Raw genomic sequence first — 16,355 nt, 5'->3', positions numbered from 1 at the left:
CAACAGACCTCTTGATGATAGCAGAGATGATAGGAAAGAAAAAGTATGGAAATGGAGAGAAAGCAAATAGCATTTTATTTTGGTGTTAATAATAGAGCCTCTTGGTTTCACTCCCTTAGGGAGTCCAAGATATGATCATTTTTCTAGTTTTCATTATAATCTCTAGGGCTGTATTAAAAGGTAGAAGGAAGGCAACTTATGTATGTTTTCCTTTACGAAACAGGATGGAGTTAGGAAATGAAAAGTGTACCACAGAGATTTTCATTTGTGGTAGGGGAAGGATGGAGACAGATGCTATGATTATAGACTCCATTTTCCACAATCCCACAAAATCAAGTAAGATCTAACCATCCAAGATTCCAGTCACTACTGGTGGTCTCACTTTTACTTTTGTTTTAAAATTAGCAGATAGACGTAAGCTGAACTCTTGGTTACTGAGGGATTTCTGATATCAATAGTCAGAAATACCTTTCACTACAAAAATTAATGTGGCAACATTTTTCCAGTTTGTGTTTCCAATACAGAAGAGGTCCTCTCATTGTTTTCTAGAGAGCTCTGTTAAAGTGAAATCCATCCCCATCCAGCCCAAGTGTTCTTTGCCCCTAACTCCTGGCAGTTTAATGTTGCAGACGCCATGGTGCTTTCAGAAATGGCAGCCAGCCTTCTGAACCCCTCCGGCCTGTGTGTTGTGCTCAGCCACACTCTGTGCTTTTGTTTAACTAGGTTTGTTTTGGAAGTAATTGGCTCAGCTCTTCTCTGCAAGCATACGTGATTCAGACAGCCTTGGCTTGCAGCTTGACTTCACAGGTCACTTATACAACAAGTAGGAGGAACTTTGATTATACCCGGCTCTGGGGGAAAATAGTGTAAAGAGCCAATGATGAGCTAGTTGCTCTAGCATTGAACTTAGGATACCTTCCCACTATTTTCTTCTCCCTCATTGCCATAAGAATGTGAACATGAATGTAGGAGGGGAAGGGGGAAACTTCAGGAAACACAACTAATTTAGCATGAGAATATAGCCCAGAGAGAAACAAATATGGCAGATTGACTTAACAACCTTCATTTACATTCTTTAGGAGAATGATGTATGAGTGCAATCTGCTCTGGAAAAAGAGCATATATTTGAATATTCTGTTGGTTTGGAGACAGAGAGTCCTAAGTTTAAATTTGGTTCTGAAACTTGCTACTTATGTGAATTTGGGCAAGTTGCATACTCTCTGGGCCTTGGTTTTCTCATCTGTAAAGTGGGGATAAGGATTTTGAACAGAGAGGATTGTATTGGGGAGTAGAGATCATGTTTGTAAAGTGCCTACCTAGCTGAGCACCCCATATGGAATGGACTATAAGTTGTAGTTGATAGAATATATCCGACTCTGCTTTAGCTTCTGTCCTCAACAAAGTGTTTTAAATATGATAGTGAAGTTATCTTTTTATATTCTAATCTTAAATTAATTCTGATTTCACATTAGAATCAGTCCAAGAGTTTTAAAAAAATATGGGTGTCTGAGCCTCACTCAAGACCAGTGAAATCAGAGACCTTGGAAATGGGTCTCAGCACCACATTTTTCCATTCCCACCACCTCCCCCCACCACCCCGGGTGATTCTCAGAAGCACCCAGGCCCGAGAATCACCAAGCCTTCCATTTCCACATGAGCCCTTTGAGAGCAGAGAGCATATTTTTCACTTGTGCATGGTGGGCTGCAGTCCATGGGGTTACAAAGAGTTGGACATGACTGAGTGACTAACGGTAACACTATATCCCCAGGCTTAGCCAAATATAGGTGCTCAGTAAATGTTTCTTGAACTAAATTCCAACAAATGGAGAAAAGTTGTCCAGATTTCCAAGGTTGGTCTCATATGGCACATTTCTTGGGCAGCAGATGAAGGCAAGAGATACCAGCATCTTATTATTCTCATAACAGGGATTTAAAAGTGCAAGGTAGAGAAAGATCAAGGTCCTTTCAGCTGACAGTTTACCTATCATGTCATTTATCATGGGTCCTCTTTTTGACTCTTCTGTTGCCAAGGGATCAGAGAGAAGTGAGATAGTAGAATACTTTGGAAAACTCCATCAGTTAAAAAAAAATAGCACCTATTTCAGAAGAGTTTTTCCTTGAAAGAAGGAAAAAGTCAGACACTGCCAAGGTAGATAGTGGGCAGTTATCTTGGGTAAGATTCAGAGCTGCAGAAGAGAGAAATCAGTGACACACATGGGGTGCAGGTTTGGGGCTGTTTCATGCACAAATATATGAGGTGAGACCTCAGCATATACAGTAACAATCTTAGTCATTATCTTGTGAGAATGTCCTTAGGGTATTCACAGTATTAGTTTCTCTTTTGTGGGCAACTGGCAAGATTGCAACTCCCCCAGTCTGCAGGCTCAGGCAGAACCATATGACTTGCTTTGACCAAAAAATATGTGAGCAGGAATTACAAGTGTTAATCCTGGGGAAACCTTTAAGAGCCATTGTATCAGGTTGGCCACAAAGTTCATTTAGGCTTTTCCATATTATCTTAAAACTTTTTGGCCAACCCAGTACCTTGCTTCTGCCACAACAAGATAATTAATGACTGCTCCATCATCCTGGGGCCTGGACTAAGGACCATGAAGAGCAGAGTTCTCAACTGACCCATGATGGAGATGTAGCATGAGTGAGAAATAAACTCTTCGTTGTTTATTAACTTAAGTTCTTGAGATTTGGGGATCATCTGTTGTCACAGCACAACCTTGCCTATCATAGTGTATACTTAGGACAAACAGTTTTAAAGCCAACTGCTTCCTCTGTGAAAAAGAGTAAGCAAAGTTATGTACAAGATTGCTTGAAACTGACAGCTTAACTCCTCTTTCACTTCCCATATGCATAAAATCGATCAAGTTTTGGCAATTCTTTAATCCTCAGTTTCTCTATCTGTAAAAACCACTGGATTATAGATGTGAAAACACATCATCTACATTAAGTGTTCAGAGGAGGGCCTGGTGAATGAATGATGATGCTAGATAAATATTAGGTTAAACAGTCCAATTATTTGTGGAATAAATAATGGGAAAGCACAAAAGTATGCAATAAATATTTGCTAAGTGAATTCATCAAGAAAGCTAAGATGAATAAGGAACCATGAAACTGCAAAACTTATGCAAATTATTTCAACAGTGGGTTCTCTTTTCTTAAGGTTTCTTTCCCTCTAACCCACCGCCTTTGAAATAAGGTAGCACTTAGAAAGTGAGGGGAGAAGGAGGCTCTAATAAATGGTAAATATATACACACACACTTTAAGGCAGTACTGTCTGCACTGTCTAATGGAGCTTGCTCATTTCTCTTTTCTTCAGCGAACTGATGACAGTGCTTTTAGATTCCAGTCCTTTCTCTGAAGATGGCTTGTGTTGGCCTTTTAAAGAAAAGAGGCGTTTTGAACTGCCCCTCCCCACATATCCATGGAAAATGATAGTAGCACACCACCCGGGTCATGCACTAAGGCTGGTCAGACAGAGAGTAATGCAATAGGTCACTAGAAGGCCCTTTGTTTCACTTTTACCGTCAGCAACTTCTTTCCAATTTTAAAGTTGGGGGGGAAAAAAGCACTTCATGCTCTGTCAGCCTAGAAGCAACATCTCAGTAGCAACAAGCACACCTAGTGCCCAGATCTTGATTCCTAACACCGTTCTTCAATAAAAGTTACCAGGGCTCCTTGGAGAATTGGCTGATTCTAGGACTGGGAGAGGAAATACACAAGAGGAAATACACAAGGAGACACCAACCTGGTATACATTTTATTCTGCAAAGCCTTTTCTTTGAAAGGCACCAAAACTGTTTGACACTGTTCTTGTTCCTCTGAGACTTTGTGGAAAAGGTCCAAAGGGAGATCTGGATAAAATTCAAAGAGTGATCTGTGACCATGATGTTTAATTTGAAAAACCCTGTATGTCTGGTCCATTGGAAAACTAAAATGTGAGTGTCATGTCTCAAATGTTTTGATATTATTTCCTCTATGAACAAGATCTCACTCCTTAATAGAAAATAGAGTAGCAGAAGGAAGTGAGGTTGGTTCTCGTAATTCCTAGATCTGAAGCTTGAATTAAACATGGGTTGGGGGAGAGAGCACATCTCATCTTCACATGGAGAAGAGAGGGTTGTCTCTTGTGATGGGCCTACTTTCCAGAAACCAAGAGAATTACTGTGAAACTGAATGAACTGAAGGGATGTCAAGTCACAGAGAGGAATCCAGGGCTAAACAAAAATGTGCCACTTACTCTGAAGGATTGTACTGTCTTCTCTACCCCACCTCAGAACATTCCAGATGCAGGTCCTGAAGGCTAACAGCCTCAGGTGAACTGGGATCCAAGATTAATGTACATGACTATTATGAATAGTTTCATGATTCAGTAAATTTGGTTATGGCATCTGCATAAAGTTGTAGCCAAACAAAGAATCACTACTGTGTGTAGAACTGAGGAAAGGGGCAGATATAAGGATTTTTAAAAAATCTTTTTATAATTCCATAAAGCATAAGACTCTTTGCTATAGAATCAGAAGGAAAGCACGTTAGATGGTACGGAGATAGTGGTTGTAAAGCGCACGGCTTTTGATCTTGAGCTATCCAGTATCAAGTCCTGGTCCTATGGTCACCAGCCCTGTTACCTTGCATAGGTTGCTTAACTGTTCTGAGCTTAATCTCCTCATCTGAAGAGTGAGAATGATAATTACACTTGCTTCTTAGAATACAAATAAGTGTTCAATAAATGCTAGTAATTAGTTGACTGTCATGGTTTTACTATGTGGAAATGGGAAAGAGGGGCCTTAGTAGGCCCATTGTAATGTTATCCTTTTCTTTCTAAGTCGCATGTATTGAAATACAATTTTTATTGTGTAACATTTGCCCCTTTCAAGTGTGCAGTTCTATGAATTTTGACAAACATACAGTCATGTAATCACCCCTGACAGTCAAGACAGAGAATATTTCCAACACCCTGGATAGTACCTTATGCCCTTTATGATGAAGATGATGAGATTATTAACTGAAATCCATAATAGATTCATATTTCCCGAGTTTTTACCTATTGTCTTTTTCTGTCCCAGGATCCCATCTAGGATACCATATTATATTTAGCTCTCATGTTTCCTTAGGCTCCCCTTGACTATGACAGTTTCCCAGACTTTGTTTTACCACCTTAACAATGTTGAGGAGTACTAATCAGGTATTTCATGAAATATCCCATTATTGAGATTTGTTTGATGTTTTCCTCATGATTAGACTGCCCTTATGAGTTTTGAAGGGGCATCCCTGGTGACTCAGCTGGTGAAGAATCCTCCTGCAATGCAGGAGACCCCGGTTCAATTCCTGGGTCAGAAAGATCCTCTGGAGAAGGGATAGGCTACTCATTCCAGTATACATGGGCTTCCCTGGTGGCTCAGATGGTAAAGAATCTGCCTACAATGCGGGAGACCTGGGTTCGATCCTTGGGTTGGGACCCTGGAGGAGGGCATGGCAACCCACTCCAGTATTCTTGCCTGGAGAATCCCCATGGACAGAGGAGCCTGGTGGGCTACAGTCCATCGAGTCACAAAGAGTTGGACACGACTGAATGACTAAGCACATACACACACAAGGGTTTTTGCATGGAAAACTGCAGAGGCAAAGTGCCATTCTGATATTATTACATCAAGGGTACCTGCCTATTAATCTGATATGCCACTGCTGATGTTGACCTTGATCATATGGGTAAGGTAGAACTTGTCAGTTTCCTGCACTGTGAGGCTCTTCTCTCTTCCTCCCTTTCATGCTTCCCTCCTGGAGAGAAATCACTACATGTGACCTACACTTTAGAAGTAGGGAGTTAGGGTTAGGGTTAGGGTTAGAGGGAGGAGTCCTAGGTAGTTATTTGGAATTCTTTTGCACTTAAAGTGTGTCTCCTTTCTTTCATTTACTTATTTATTCTACCATTTATTTATTTGTATCTTACGATCTCAAGGATTCCTATTTCTTTAATTTAATTTTTTTGGCTTCTCACACACTAGTAAAGTAATGCTCAAAATTCTCCAAGCCAGGCTTCAGCAATATGTGAACCATGAACTTCCTGATGTTCAAGCGGGTTTTAGAAAGGCAGAGGAACCAGAGATCAAATTGCCAACATCCGCTGGATCATGGAAAAAGCAAGAGAGTTCCAGAAAAACATCTATTTCTGCTTTATTGACTATGCCAAAGCCTTTGACTGTGTGGATCACAATAAACTGTGGAAAATTCTGAAAGAGATGGGAATACCAGACCACCTGATCTGTCTCTTGAGAAATTTGTATGCAGGTCAGGAAGCAACAGTTAGAACTGGACATGGGACAACAGACTGGTTCCAAATAGGAAAAGGAGTTCGTCAAGGCTGTATATTGTCACCCTGTTTATTTAACATCTATACAGAGTACATCATGAGAAACGCTGGACTGGAAGAAACACAAGCTGGAATCAAGATTGCCGGGAGAAATATCAATAACCTCAGATATGCAGATGACATCACCCTTATGGCAGAAAATGAAGAGGAACTAAAAAGCCTCTTGATGAAAGTGAAAGTGGGGAGTGAAATAGTTGGCTTAAAGCTCAACATTCAGGAAACGAAGATGATGGCATCCAGTCCCACCACTTCATGGGAAATAGATGGGGAAACAGTGGAAACAGTGTCAGACTTTATTTTTCTGGGCTCCAAAATCACTGCAGATGGTGACTGCAGCCATGAAATTAAAAGACACTTACTCCTTGGAAGGAAAGTTATGACCAATCTAGATAGCATATTCAAAAGCAGAGTCATTACTTTGCCAACAAAGGTTCATCTAGTCAAGGCTATGGTTTTTCCTGTGGTCATGTATGGATGTGAGAGTTGGACTGTGAAGAAGGCTGAGCGTGGAACAATTGATGCTTTTGAACTGTGGTGTTGGAGAAGACTCTTGAGAGTCCCTTGGACTGCAAGGAGATCCAACCAGTCCATTCTGAAGGAGATCAGCCCTGGGATTTCTTTGGAAGGAATGATGCTAAAGCTGAAACTCCAGTACTTTGGCCACCTTGTGCGAAGAGTTGACTCATTGGAAAAGACTCTGATGCTGGGAGGGATTGGGGGCAGGAGGAGAAGGGGACGGCAGAGGATGAGATGGCTGGATGGCATCACTGACTCGATGGACGTGAGTCTGAGTGAACTCCGGGAGTTGGTGATGGACAGGGAGGCCTGGCATGCTGCGATTCATGGGGTTGCAAAGAGTCAGACACAACTGAGCGACTGATCTGATCTGATCTGATGCCTCGAGGCATGTGGGATCTCAGTTCCCCAGCCAGGAATCAAGCCCACACACCCTACACTGGAAGCACAGTGTCTTAACCACTGGACCACCAGGGAAGTCCCTTGGATTCTTATTTTATGCTTTAGGCTATAAGCTAATATGACTTTATTTATGTTCCTGCTTCAGCTACTGGGAGCTCTTTCAGGTGTCTCCTCATCCCACCCCATCATGGTGGGGTTTTTCTTTGAGTGCGTTCTTACCTTCTGTCACTACAAGAGGCTGCCCCTCATCTTGTGTATTTCCTGTCCCAGTCCTAGAATCAGCCAATTCTCCAAGGAGCCCTGGTAACTTTTATTGAAGAACGGTGTTAGGAATCAAGATCTGGGCATGAGGTGTGCTTGCTGCTACTGAGATGTTGCTTCTAGGCTGACAGAGCATGAAGTGCTTTTTTCCCCCCCAACTTTAAAATATTTTTTCATGTCTGCAGAAAGCCTGAAATAGTACAAAAAACAATTTTGTATGCTTCACCTCGATCCTTTTTTTCCCCTTAACCATTTGAAAATAAGTTGTAAATATGATGGCATTTCATTCCTAGCTCCTTAGTCATGAAAATTGAAAGTGTCTCAAAACATTGACAAACGTCCCCTGGGGTCACAGTCACCTCTAGCTGAGAATCGTTGGTCTAGACACTTTTATCGGGTCTACTAGGTTATATTGTGTACTTATTAATGTATCATATCAGGAGACACATGGTGTTAGGTTATATGGAACCAACGATGGTGATGTTTAGTGCAATAGCTGGGTTAAGTTGGTAACCAGCAAATCTCTCTATTATGATTAACTAGTAGTTATGGAAGTACTTTGAATCTGTGTGATTATTCTGTTTGAGAACAATTTTCCACCTAATAACTTTAGCATCCACTGATGGTTCTCCCTTGAGTCAGTACAGTAGGGGGTGTAAAATGATAATTTTCTAATTACTTTCTCGCATATATACCAGGTAAAAATTTACTGTAAAGAAGAGCTTTCTGCTTTATTCAATTTTTGTCCTCCCTTCTCTTCATTGCTGTTTTTAAAATACCATTCTTGATGGATGGATTTTTATTTATTTATTTTTGGCTGTACTGGGTCTTCGTTGCTGCTTGAGCTTTTCTCTAGTTGTGGTGCATGGGCTTCTTATTGCAGCGGCTTCTCTTGTTGTGGAGCACGGGCTCCAGGGCATGTGGACATCAGCGCAGGCTCAGTAGTTGTGGTGTACAGGCTTATTTGCTCTGCAGCACATGGGATCTTCCTGGACCAGGGATTGAACCCTGTGTCTCCTGCATTGGCAGGCAGATTCTTTACCACTGAGCCACCAGGGAAGCCCCTGGATTTTTATTAATTGAATTGAAATTCTTTATCATCATTTTTTTTTATGTTCAAATTGTCCCAAATTGGCCAGTGGGAACCCATTCACACTAATTACTATGTCATTTGTATGAATACGTAACACGGTTCAAATCAAGAGCATGTAAAAAGGTATACTTAGAGAAGTCTCACTCCCATTCCCTTTACCCTTTTCTCTATGGGTAAGCATTTTCATGGCTTCTCAGGTGATGGAATAGTAAAGAATCTGCCTGCTAATGCAGGAGGTACAAGAGACATGGTTGGATCCCTGGGTCAGGAAGATCCCCTGGCGTGGGAAATGGCAACCCAATCCAGTATTCTTGCCTGGAAAATTCCATGGACAGAGGAGCCTGGGGGGCTACCATCATGGGATCACAAAGAAATGGACATGACTGAGCATACACACGCACAAGCATTTTCATTGGTTTCTGATTTATCTTTTCTGTGTTTCTTATTTCAAACTAAGTAAAAATGTATACTACTACTACTAAGTCGCCTCAGTCATGTCCAACTCTGTGTGAGCCCATGGGCTGCAGCCCACCACGTTCTCCATCCATGGGGTTCTCCAGGCATGAACACTGGAGTGGGTTTCCATTTCCTTCTCCAAAAAAATGTATATGTATACACAAATATCTTATTTAACCACCTTATCTTACCAAAAAGATGGCATGCTATGTACATTCTTTTGTACTTTGCCTTCCAATTAACAGTATATCATAAAATCACTATCAGTTCATATAGTGTTTGCTCTTTTATGGGTGCATAAAAGAGTATATGTCATTTAGTTGATTCAGTGTCCATTAGTTCATTCAGTTTCCATTAGTATGTATCCTTTAGTTGATTCAATGAATTTCTTCCACAAAAAGGCATTTATGCCATTTAAAATAGTTTATAAAATGTTTATACCACAAATGTAGGCTTCCCTGGTGGCTCAAATGGTAAAGAATTTGCCTGCAATGCAGGAGACTCAGGTTTGATCCTTGGGTCAGGAAGATCCCCTGGAGAAAAGAATGGCAACCCACTCTGTTATTCTTGCCTGGAGAATTCTATCAACGGAGGAACTTGGTGGGCTACAATTCATGGAGTCTCAAAGTCAGGTACTTCTGAGTGACTAACACTATACCACAAATAATACCACAGTGAATAACATTGCGAATATGCTGTTTTGAGTTTGTGGATGCATATCCTCAGGACAGATTCCTAGAAGCAGTGTCGTGGGGTCAAGGGATAAATTCATATGTGATTGTGTTATGTACTTCCAGCTGTTCTTCAACAGTAGTTGTACCATCAGTCACAAGTAAGACTGCTTTCTTATAGCCTTGCATGTACAGTGTTATAAGCTTTTGAAATCTTGCCAATCTGATAGGGGAGAAATAGTATGTTACAGTAGTTTTAATTTGCATATCCCACATAATGACCGAAGCATCTTTTCTTATGCTTAAGGGCCATTTGTTTCATGTGATTTTTAAAACCTGTCTCTCTCTTCATAATTTTCTGGTTCCTGTTACTTCGTACCCAGAATTCTGAAATAGTCATCTAGCTGGTTTCTCGGCCTACAGCCTCACTCCCTGTCAGCTACCCTGAACATATTAATAATTATCGTAGTTACAAAATTAATCTTCTTAAAACACCTCTTTAAAAAGCATTTTTTCCCCTGTAAGAACCTTCAAGTATTCCCTTTTAGCCACAGAATACTTTTAAACTTATGAGTCCAGAATTCAAGTTATGGTTTTCATCCACTTCTCTAAACTTCTCTTTGCTTATTCCCTTGTATTTATAGTCTTACGTTCCTTCTGCAAAATTAGTACACTCAGTGTCTAATCCATGGCAGAAATTCTTCCCTCCAAACCTTTTTTCTTGCAGTTGTCTAGTTCTAAAGCCCCTCCATGGTGCAACCCTGTTCTTTTATCTGTCTTAATTCCATGGAAACTCTTAAGACTTATGTCAAGTCCCATTTTCTTGGAAGCCTTCCTTAATCACTTGGGTGCCTGGGGGTTTCCTGCTTTGCTAAATTCACTTGGTACATATATTTATCCCCTTAATTGGTACTTAGTTTAAATAGTCTTTTTTTTTTCTTTTTGCAGTTACTTAAAAATTTTCAAATTCATGTATATTTCCCCCCAAGAGTATGAACTACCACTATTTTAGTAAGCAGATATTAATCAGTTTTCATCATCCATTTCTGAGCCAAGATAAAGGCACATTAACCTCTATTTTACTGATAAGATAAGGAAGTAAAGAGATCTTATACAATTTGACTAAAATCAATAATTAAGTCAATGGTAATGTGAGTTTGGGCCCCAAATCTTAGGTTATAGTTAAGTGTCAAGTGTAAAAATGATTCTATTTGCTCATCCTCTCAATTAATGAAGAGATATAATGTAGGACACTTATGTAGATTTATCTTATTTAAAATTTTCATTTAAGGTATTGGTTAGAAAAACAAAGAATTTGGCATTAAATCCTCTTAGAATAAAATGGTATTATGTAAAATACTGTTTTCAGCCTGAAGAAAGGCCCACGAACACAATTTGACTAGAGAAAATATATCTAAATCCCTTTGTGTTCTGAGCCATGCATCTCTGTTTTGAATTTGGGAAACTCTCAAGGGTTTGCACATTTATTGTGCTTTTATTATACCTTAGACAAGCTGCTGGTTCTAGTGGGAGCAGAGTATATAAGTCACAGAGTTTGTTTGCAAGTATTGATAGTTTACTCTCTGAGCAGAAAGATATGTACACACCAGATATTACACAAATCATCAGTAAAAGGTATGATCATTGGCCTGCAAACAAGGAAAGATGAGAAAAAAGAATTCAATTGGAAAGATTAATGAAAGCTTCAGAAATAAGATGATTGATTTCAGCTCAGGCAGTCCAAAAATAAACAAGGTCCAACATTTAGAGATTTTATAAATTAAGAGAAATTTTCAAATTAGAAATTAGCAGATTGTTCTGCGTCACTCTATGCCTCCCTGTCCTGTAGTCCTACTGGGTGTAGCTCTCTCTACTCTGGCAGGTTGACTTGGAAAAGACATGGTTCCAGGTGCGCCACTTACAGCAGCCAGAGGGGTCCTTACAGCAGAATCTCAGTCATGCTGCCTTTGAATTCCCTCTGCCATGGCCAACACTCTGCACACAGTAGACAATTAAAGTTTCTTAAAGGGGTGAATGTAGTCTTTTAACAGCACTTTGTAAAGTGAATCAAACTATCTAAGGTATCTCTCTTTTTTTTTTTTCAGATTGATTCTTTTGGATTTTGAGTCTCTAGATGGCTGGGGTCTTCTATGGAATTTGTTTCCCAGGGAAGATGGCTCAGTTTCATCTTCAACTGAATCAACTAGGGGAGGGGTGGGTACAATGCATGGTTGTCACTGTTCCCACCCCCATGCCAAGATTCTCACTGATCCTAAATAAGTCCACACACATTCATCCATCCCTTTAAACTTTAAAAGTCAAAATCATAGGTTTGAGATTTTACACACATGCGCATGCATGTACACACACACACAAACATACGCACACACAGGCACACACCCCTCTGCCCATGATGAATAAAGATGTCAGCATGGACACACAACACATGGTAGCAAAGGTGTAAAAAGAGACCACAAAATTTAGCTGGGAAAATGAGCAAATGAGCTGGGAATGGGCAAATATGGTCTGAAATGGGCAAAAAAGTGAAATCAAGATTGTCAAAACATTTATCCTTGCTCCCTGGAAGAAAGACCGTCTCTTGTCTCTTCATAAGAAACACTGGGAACTGCTCATCTTTTAGATTTTAATACTTTCATTACTTAGTTTAGATCTGTTTTTGCTTTCTAAAAAATTATTATTTTGTCTTTAAATCTCTTGACTCTAAATGCTACTTCCTTCTTGTGTGATTGTCCTTTCCTAAAGTTGAGTTTCATGACAAGGGACCTATCCATTGCCTCAAAAGGGAGTATCTCTTCTGGTAACCACGTTTGTGTCAGAGTTAACCTACATAATGGATACTGATGATGACAACAATGACAAGAGTCCCTGTTGAAGGAGTGACAGGAGAGGTTGTGTGAAGGACACAGTTGTTTCAACTCTAAGCAAAAGAGAAGATGACATACCTAGGCTGCATCCCAGACACCCTTCTTCACAAGACACACATTCTTCATAGTCTGGGTCTTGGATTTCACCTATACAGTATAAAGAGAAATAAAAAAGCACAATTTCACTTCACTTTCACTGAGTGGAAAAACAAATAATTGCTATAAAAATATGTTGGTGTGTAGCTTATTTTCAGGCAAATTGTAGAGCAGTTATGAAACCCCAAACCATGCTTTGGAGATAAGTATGTCACCCACATTTTTTATCTCCTTCTATTAATTTAATATTTAGTAGATTGGATTAGCTTGATCGGGTATAAGTAGAACAGAATTAGACTGTATGCCATGCAACTAGTTTTGAAGTCAAGTTGGTGTGCTGTATCTATTAAAGAAGTAAGTTCTGTTTTGAAATGTGGTTGGGTATATAAAATGATGAAGCTCTGTCTCCTTATGTCTGTTGTCGTAAATACTTTCTAAAAAGTTTTAAATTCTATACTACCTTAGTAGGACTTCCCAGATGACACTAGTGGTAAAGAACCCGCCTTGCAATGCAGTAGACTTAAAAGACGCAGGTTTGATCCCTGGGTTGGGAAGATCCTCTGGAGGAGAGCATGGCAGCCCACTCCAGTATTCTTGCTTGGAAAATCCCATGAACAGAGGAGCCTAGTGGGGTACAGTCCATAGGGTTGCAAAGAGTTGGACATGACTGAAGTGACTTAGCACACACACACAACCTTAGTAAGCATTAAGAAGGAAAAAGAAAGAGGTCTTCATTATTCTAGAAATGTGCTAAAGCTCCTTCAGCACCAGACCAGGCATAATTCTTATACAGCAGAGAAAGTCTGCAGCATTTTACATGAACAAGAGCAAAAAATGTACTGTTTTTTAATTCCCTTCTTGCAGTGTAAATAGGAATTGAACAATAACAGTAACACATATATTCCCAGATCATTTTTATATTTCCAGGTCATTTTAAGTAGGCTCACTCTCACTGGCTCCTGCCAGCAAGCAAGCACAGAGCATGCTATGCTCTCCCTCTTACAAATGAAGAAACCAAGGCATGGAGAAATTAGATTGATTTTGCCCAGGGTCTCATAACTAGTGATTGGGAAGGAGAAAATTGTTGGCGGGCATTTGAATTCTAATCTGATTTTCTCTCCATTATACCTTTCCCATATACCCTCCACTGGAGTTCACCTTCTATGTATGTGATTAGCTGCATTCCTTAGTCCTTGGATTGTGCCTAAGCAAACGCTTGGGGAAAGAGAGCAGGGTAGGTATCACTGTCCCCACTTGGGGTGTAGAGTCGTGAGAAATCATCCAGGTGCGACCATTGCACCAGGTAGATATTCAAGTCTCTGGGGCATCCAGGGTACAGCCCCTTTTGCCTGCATTGGCTCCAAGGCAGCTTTACCTTGTCCACATTCTAACTTCTGGCAGGTGTGATTGGAGGGCACCATGAAGTAGCCGCGCACACATCGTGTGCAGACGTGTGTGCTGTGACAGAGCTCACAGTTGTCTGGGCAGGGCTGGCAGGTGTGGCCCTCCTCAGGGTAGTAGCCTGGGGGGCAGCTCTCTCGACACTCCCCCCAGTACAGGAACCGCTCTTGGCCATGCTTATCTAAAGAGAAAGGAGCAAAATGAAAAGAGGGAAAATGTACAAAATTAGCTATGAAGATAACAATAGCTGAAGACATTTTGTTTAAATGATGTGACCAAGTGCTTTTACTCCCAGAAGATCAAGGAGATAAGAATGGATTGAATGAAAAATGCAGTATCTTTGAACTTTTAGTTGAAAAGATTTCCTTGAACTCCTTTTGGTATCAGTGGAAGCTCTCAGAGTTGGTGACTATAAAGATCCCATGAGAATAAACAAGTGCTTGATGCATTTCTATGATAGTGCAATCTTTTAGAATGATTTTGAATTCTGTTATCAAAATCACATGCTTGTCTTAATTGTCTAAGGACTGAATTTTTGCACAACTACCAACTCCTGTATTGACAGCCTATTGAAGCTCTCAAACAAACACCCCTCTTTGACTCCTTTGCACGAATTTCTGGAAGTCCTGTCAACATTGGACTCTACAAGGAAAGAATCAACAGTACCCCCAGTATGAGACTGGGAATTTTCTCCTGTGGAGAATCCAATGTTCAGTTCAGTTCAGTTCAGTTCAGTCGCTCAGTCGTGTCCAACTCTTTGCGACCCCATTAATTGCAGCACACCAGGCCTCCCTGTCCATCACCAACTCCTGGAGTTCACTCAACTCATGCCCATTGAGTTGGTGATGCCATCCAGCCATCTCATCCTCTGTCGTCCCCTTCTCCTCCTGCCCCCAATCCCTCCCAGCATCAGGGTCTTTTCCAGTGAGTCAACTCTTTGCATGAGGTGGCCAAAGTACTGGAGTTTCAGCTTTAGCACCATTCCTTCCAAAGAACACCCAGGGCTGATCTCCTTTAGAATGGACTGGTTGGATCTCCTTGCAGTCCAAGGGACTCTCAAGAGTCTTCTCCAACACCACAGTTCAAAAGCATCAATTCTTCTGTGCTCAGCTTTCTTCATAGTTCCACTCTCACGTCCATCCATGACTACTGGAAAAACCATAGCCTTGACTAGACGGACCTTTGTTGGCAAAGTAATGTCTCTGCTTTTGAATATGCTGTCTAGGTTGGTCATAACTTTCCTTCCAAGGAGTACGTGTCTTTTAATTTCATGGCTGCAGTCACCATCTGCAGTGATTTTGGAGCCCAGAAAAATAAAGTCTGACACTGTTTCCACTGTTTCCCCATCTATTTCCCATGAAGTGGTGGGACCGGATGCCATGATCTTCATTTTCTGAATGTTGAGTTTAAGCCAGCTTTTTCACTCTTTCACTTTCATCAAGAGGCTTTTTAGTTCCTCTTCATTTTCTGGCATAATGGTGGTGTCATCTGCATATCTGAGGTTATTGATATTTCTCCTGGCAATCTTGATTCCAGCTTGTGCTTCTTCCAGCCCAGCGTTTCTCATGATGTACTCTGCATAGAAGTTAAATAAGCAGGGTGACAATATACAGCCTTGACATACTCCTTTCCCTATTTGGAACCAGTCTGTTGTCCCATGTCCAGTTCTAACTGTTGCTTCCTGACCTGTAGACAGGTTTCTCAAGAGGCAGGTCAGGTGGTCTGGTATTCCCATCTCTTTCAGAATTTTCCACAGTTGATTGTGATCCACACAGTCAAAGGCTTTGGCATAGTCATTAAAGCAGAAATAGATGTTTTTCTGGAACTCTCTTGCTTTTTGATGATCCAGCGGATGTTGGCAATTTGATCTCTTGTTCCTCTGCCTTTTCTAAAACCAGCTAGAACATCTGGAAGTTCACAGTTCACGTATTGCTGAAGCCTGGCTTGGAGAATTTTGAGCATTACTTTACTAGCGTGTGAGATGAGTGCAATTGTGCGGTAGTTTGAACATTCTTTGGCATTGCCTTTCTTTGGGATTGGAATGAAAACTGACCTTTTCCAGTCCTGTGGCCACTGCTGAGTTTTCCAAATTTGCTGGCATATGGAGTGCAGCACTTTCACAGCATCATCTTTTAGGATTTGAAATAGCTCAACTGGAGTTCCATCACCTCCACTAGCTTTGATCATAGTG

At 40.7% G+C, this 16,355-nt stretch overlaps 1 protein-coding gene across 1 annotated transcript in view; it reads right to left on the bottom strand.

Annotated features, from left to right (window-relative positions):
- PCSK5 (proprotein convertase subtilisin/kexin type 5) overlaps positions 1-16,355 on the bottom strand; it is a 610,290-nt gene that overhangs the window by 79,030 nt on the left and 514,905 nt on the right. Inside the window, exons 27-28 of the mRNA XM_010844912.1 lie at positions 14,139-14,345; positions 12,746-12,814 (exon numbers count right to left, since the gene is read on the bottom strand). Coding sequence (XP_010843214.1) covers positions 12,746-12,814; positions 14,139-14,345 — 276 coding nt within the window. The remainder of the gene's footprint in view (positions 1-12,745; positions 12,815-14,138; positions 14,346-16,355) is intronic.

This window comes from Bison bison, unplaced genomic scaffold (genome assembly GCF_000754665.1).
Source record: "Bison bison bison isolate TAMUID 2011002044 unplaced genomic scaffold, Bison_UMD1.0 scf7180017864212, whole genome shotgun sequence".
Lineage (NCBI taxonomy): Eukaryota > Metazoa > Chordata > Mammalia > Artiodactyla > Bovidae > Bison > Bison bison.
Note: the sequence above shows the minus strand (reverse complement) of the source record. Positions and strands in the feature narration are given on the sequence as shown.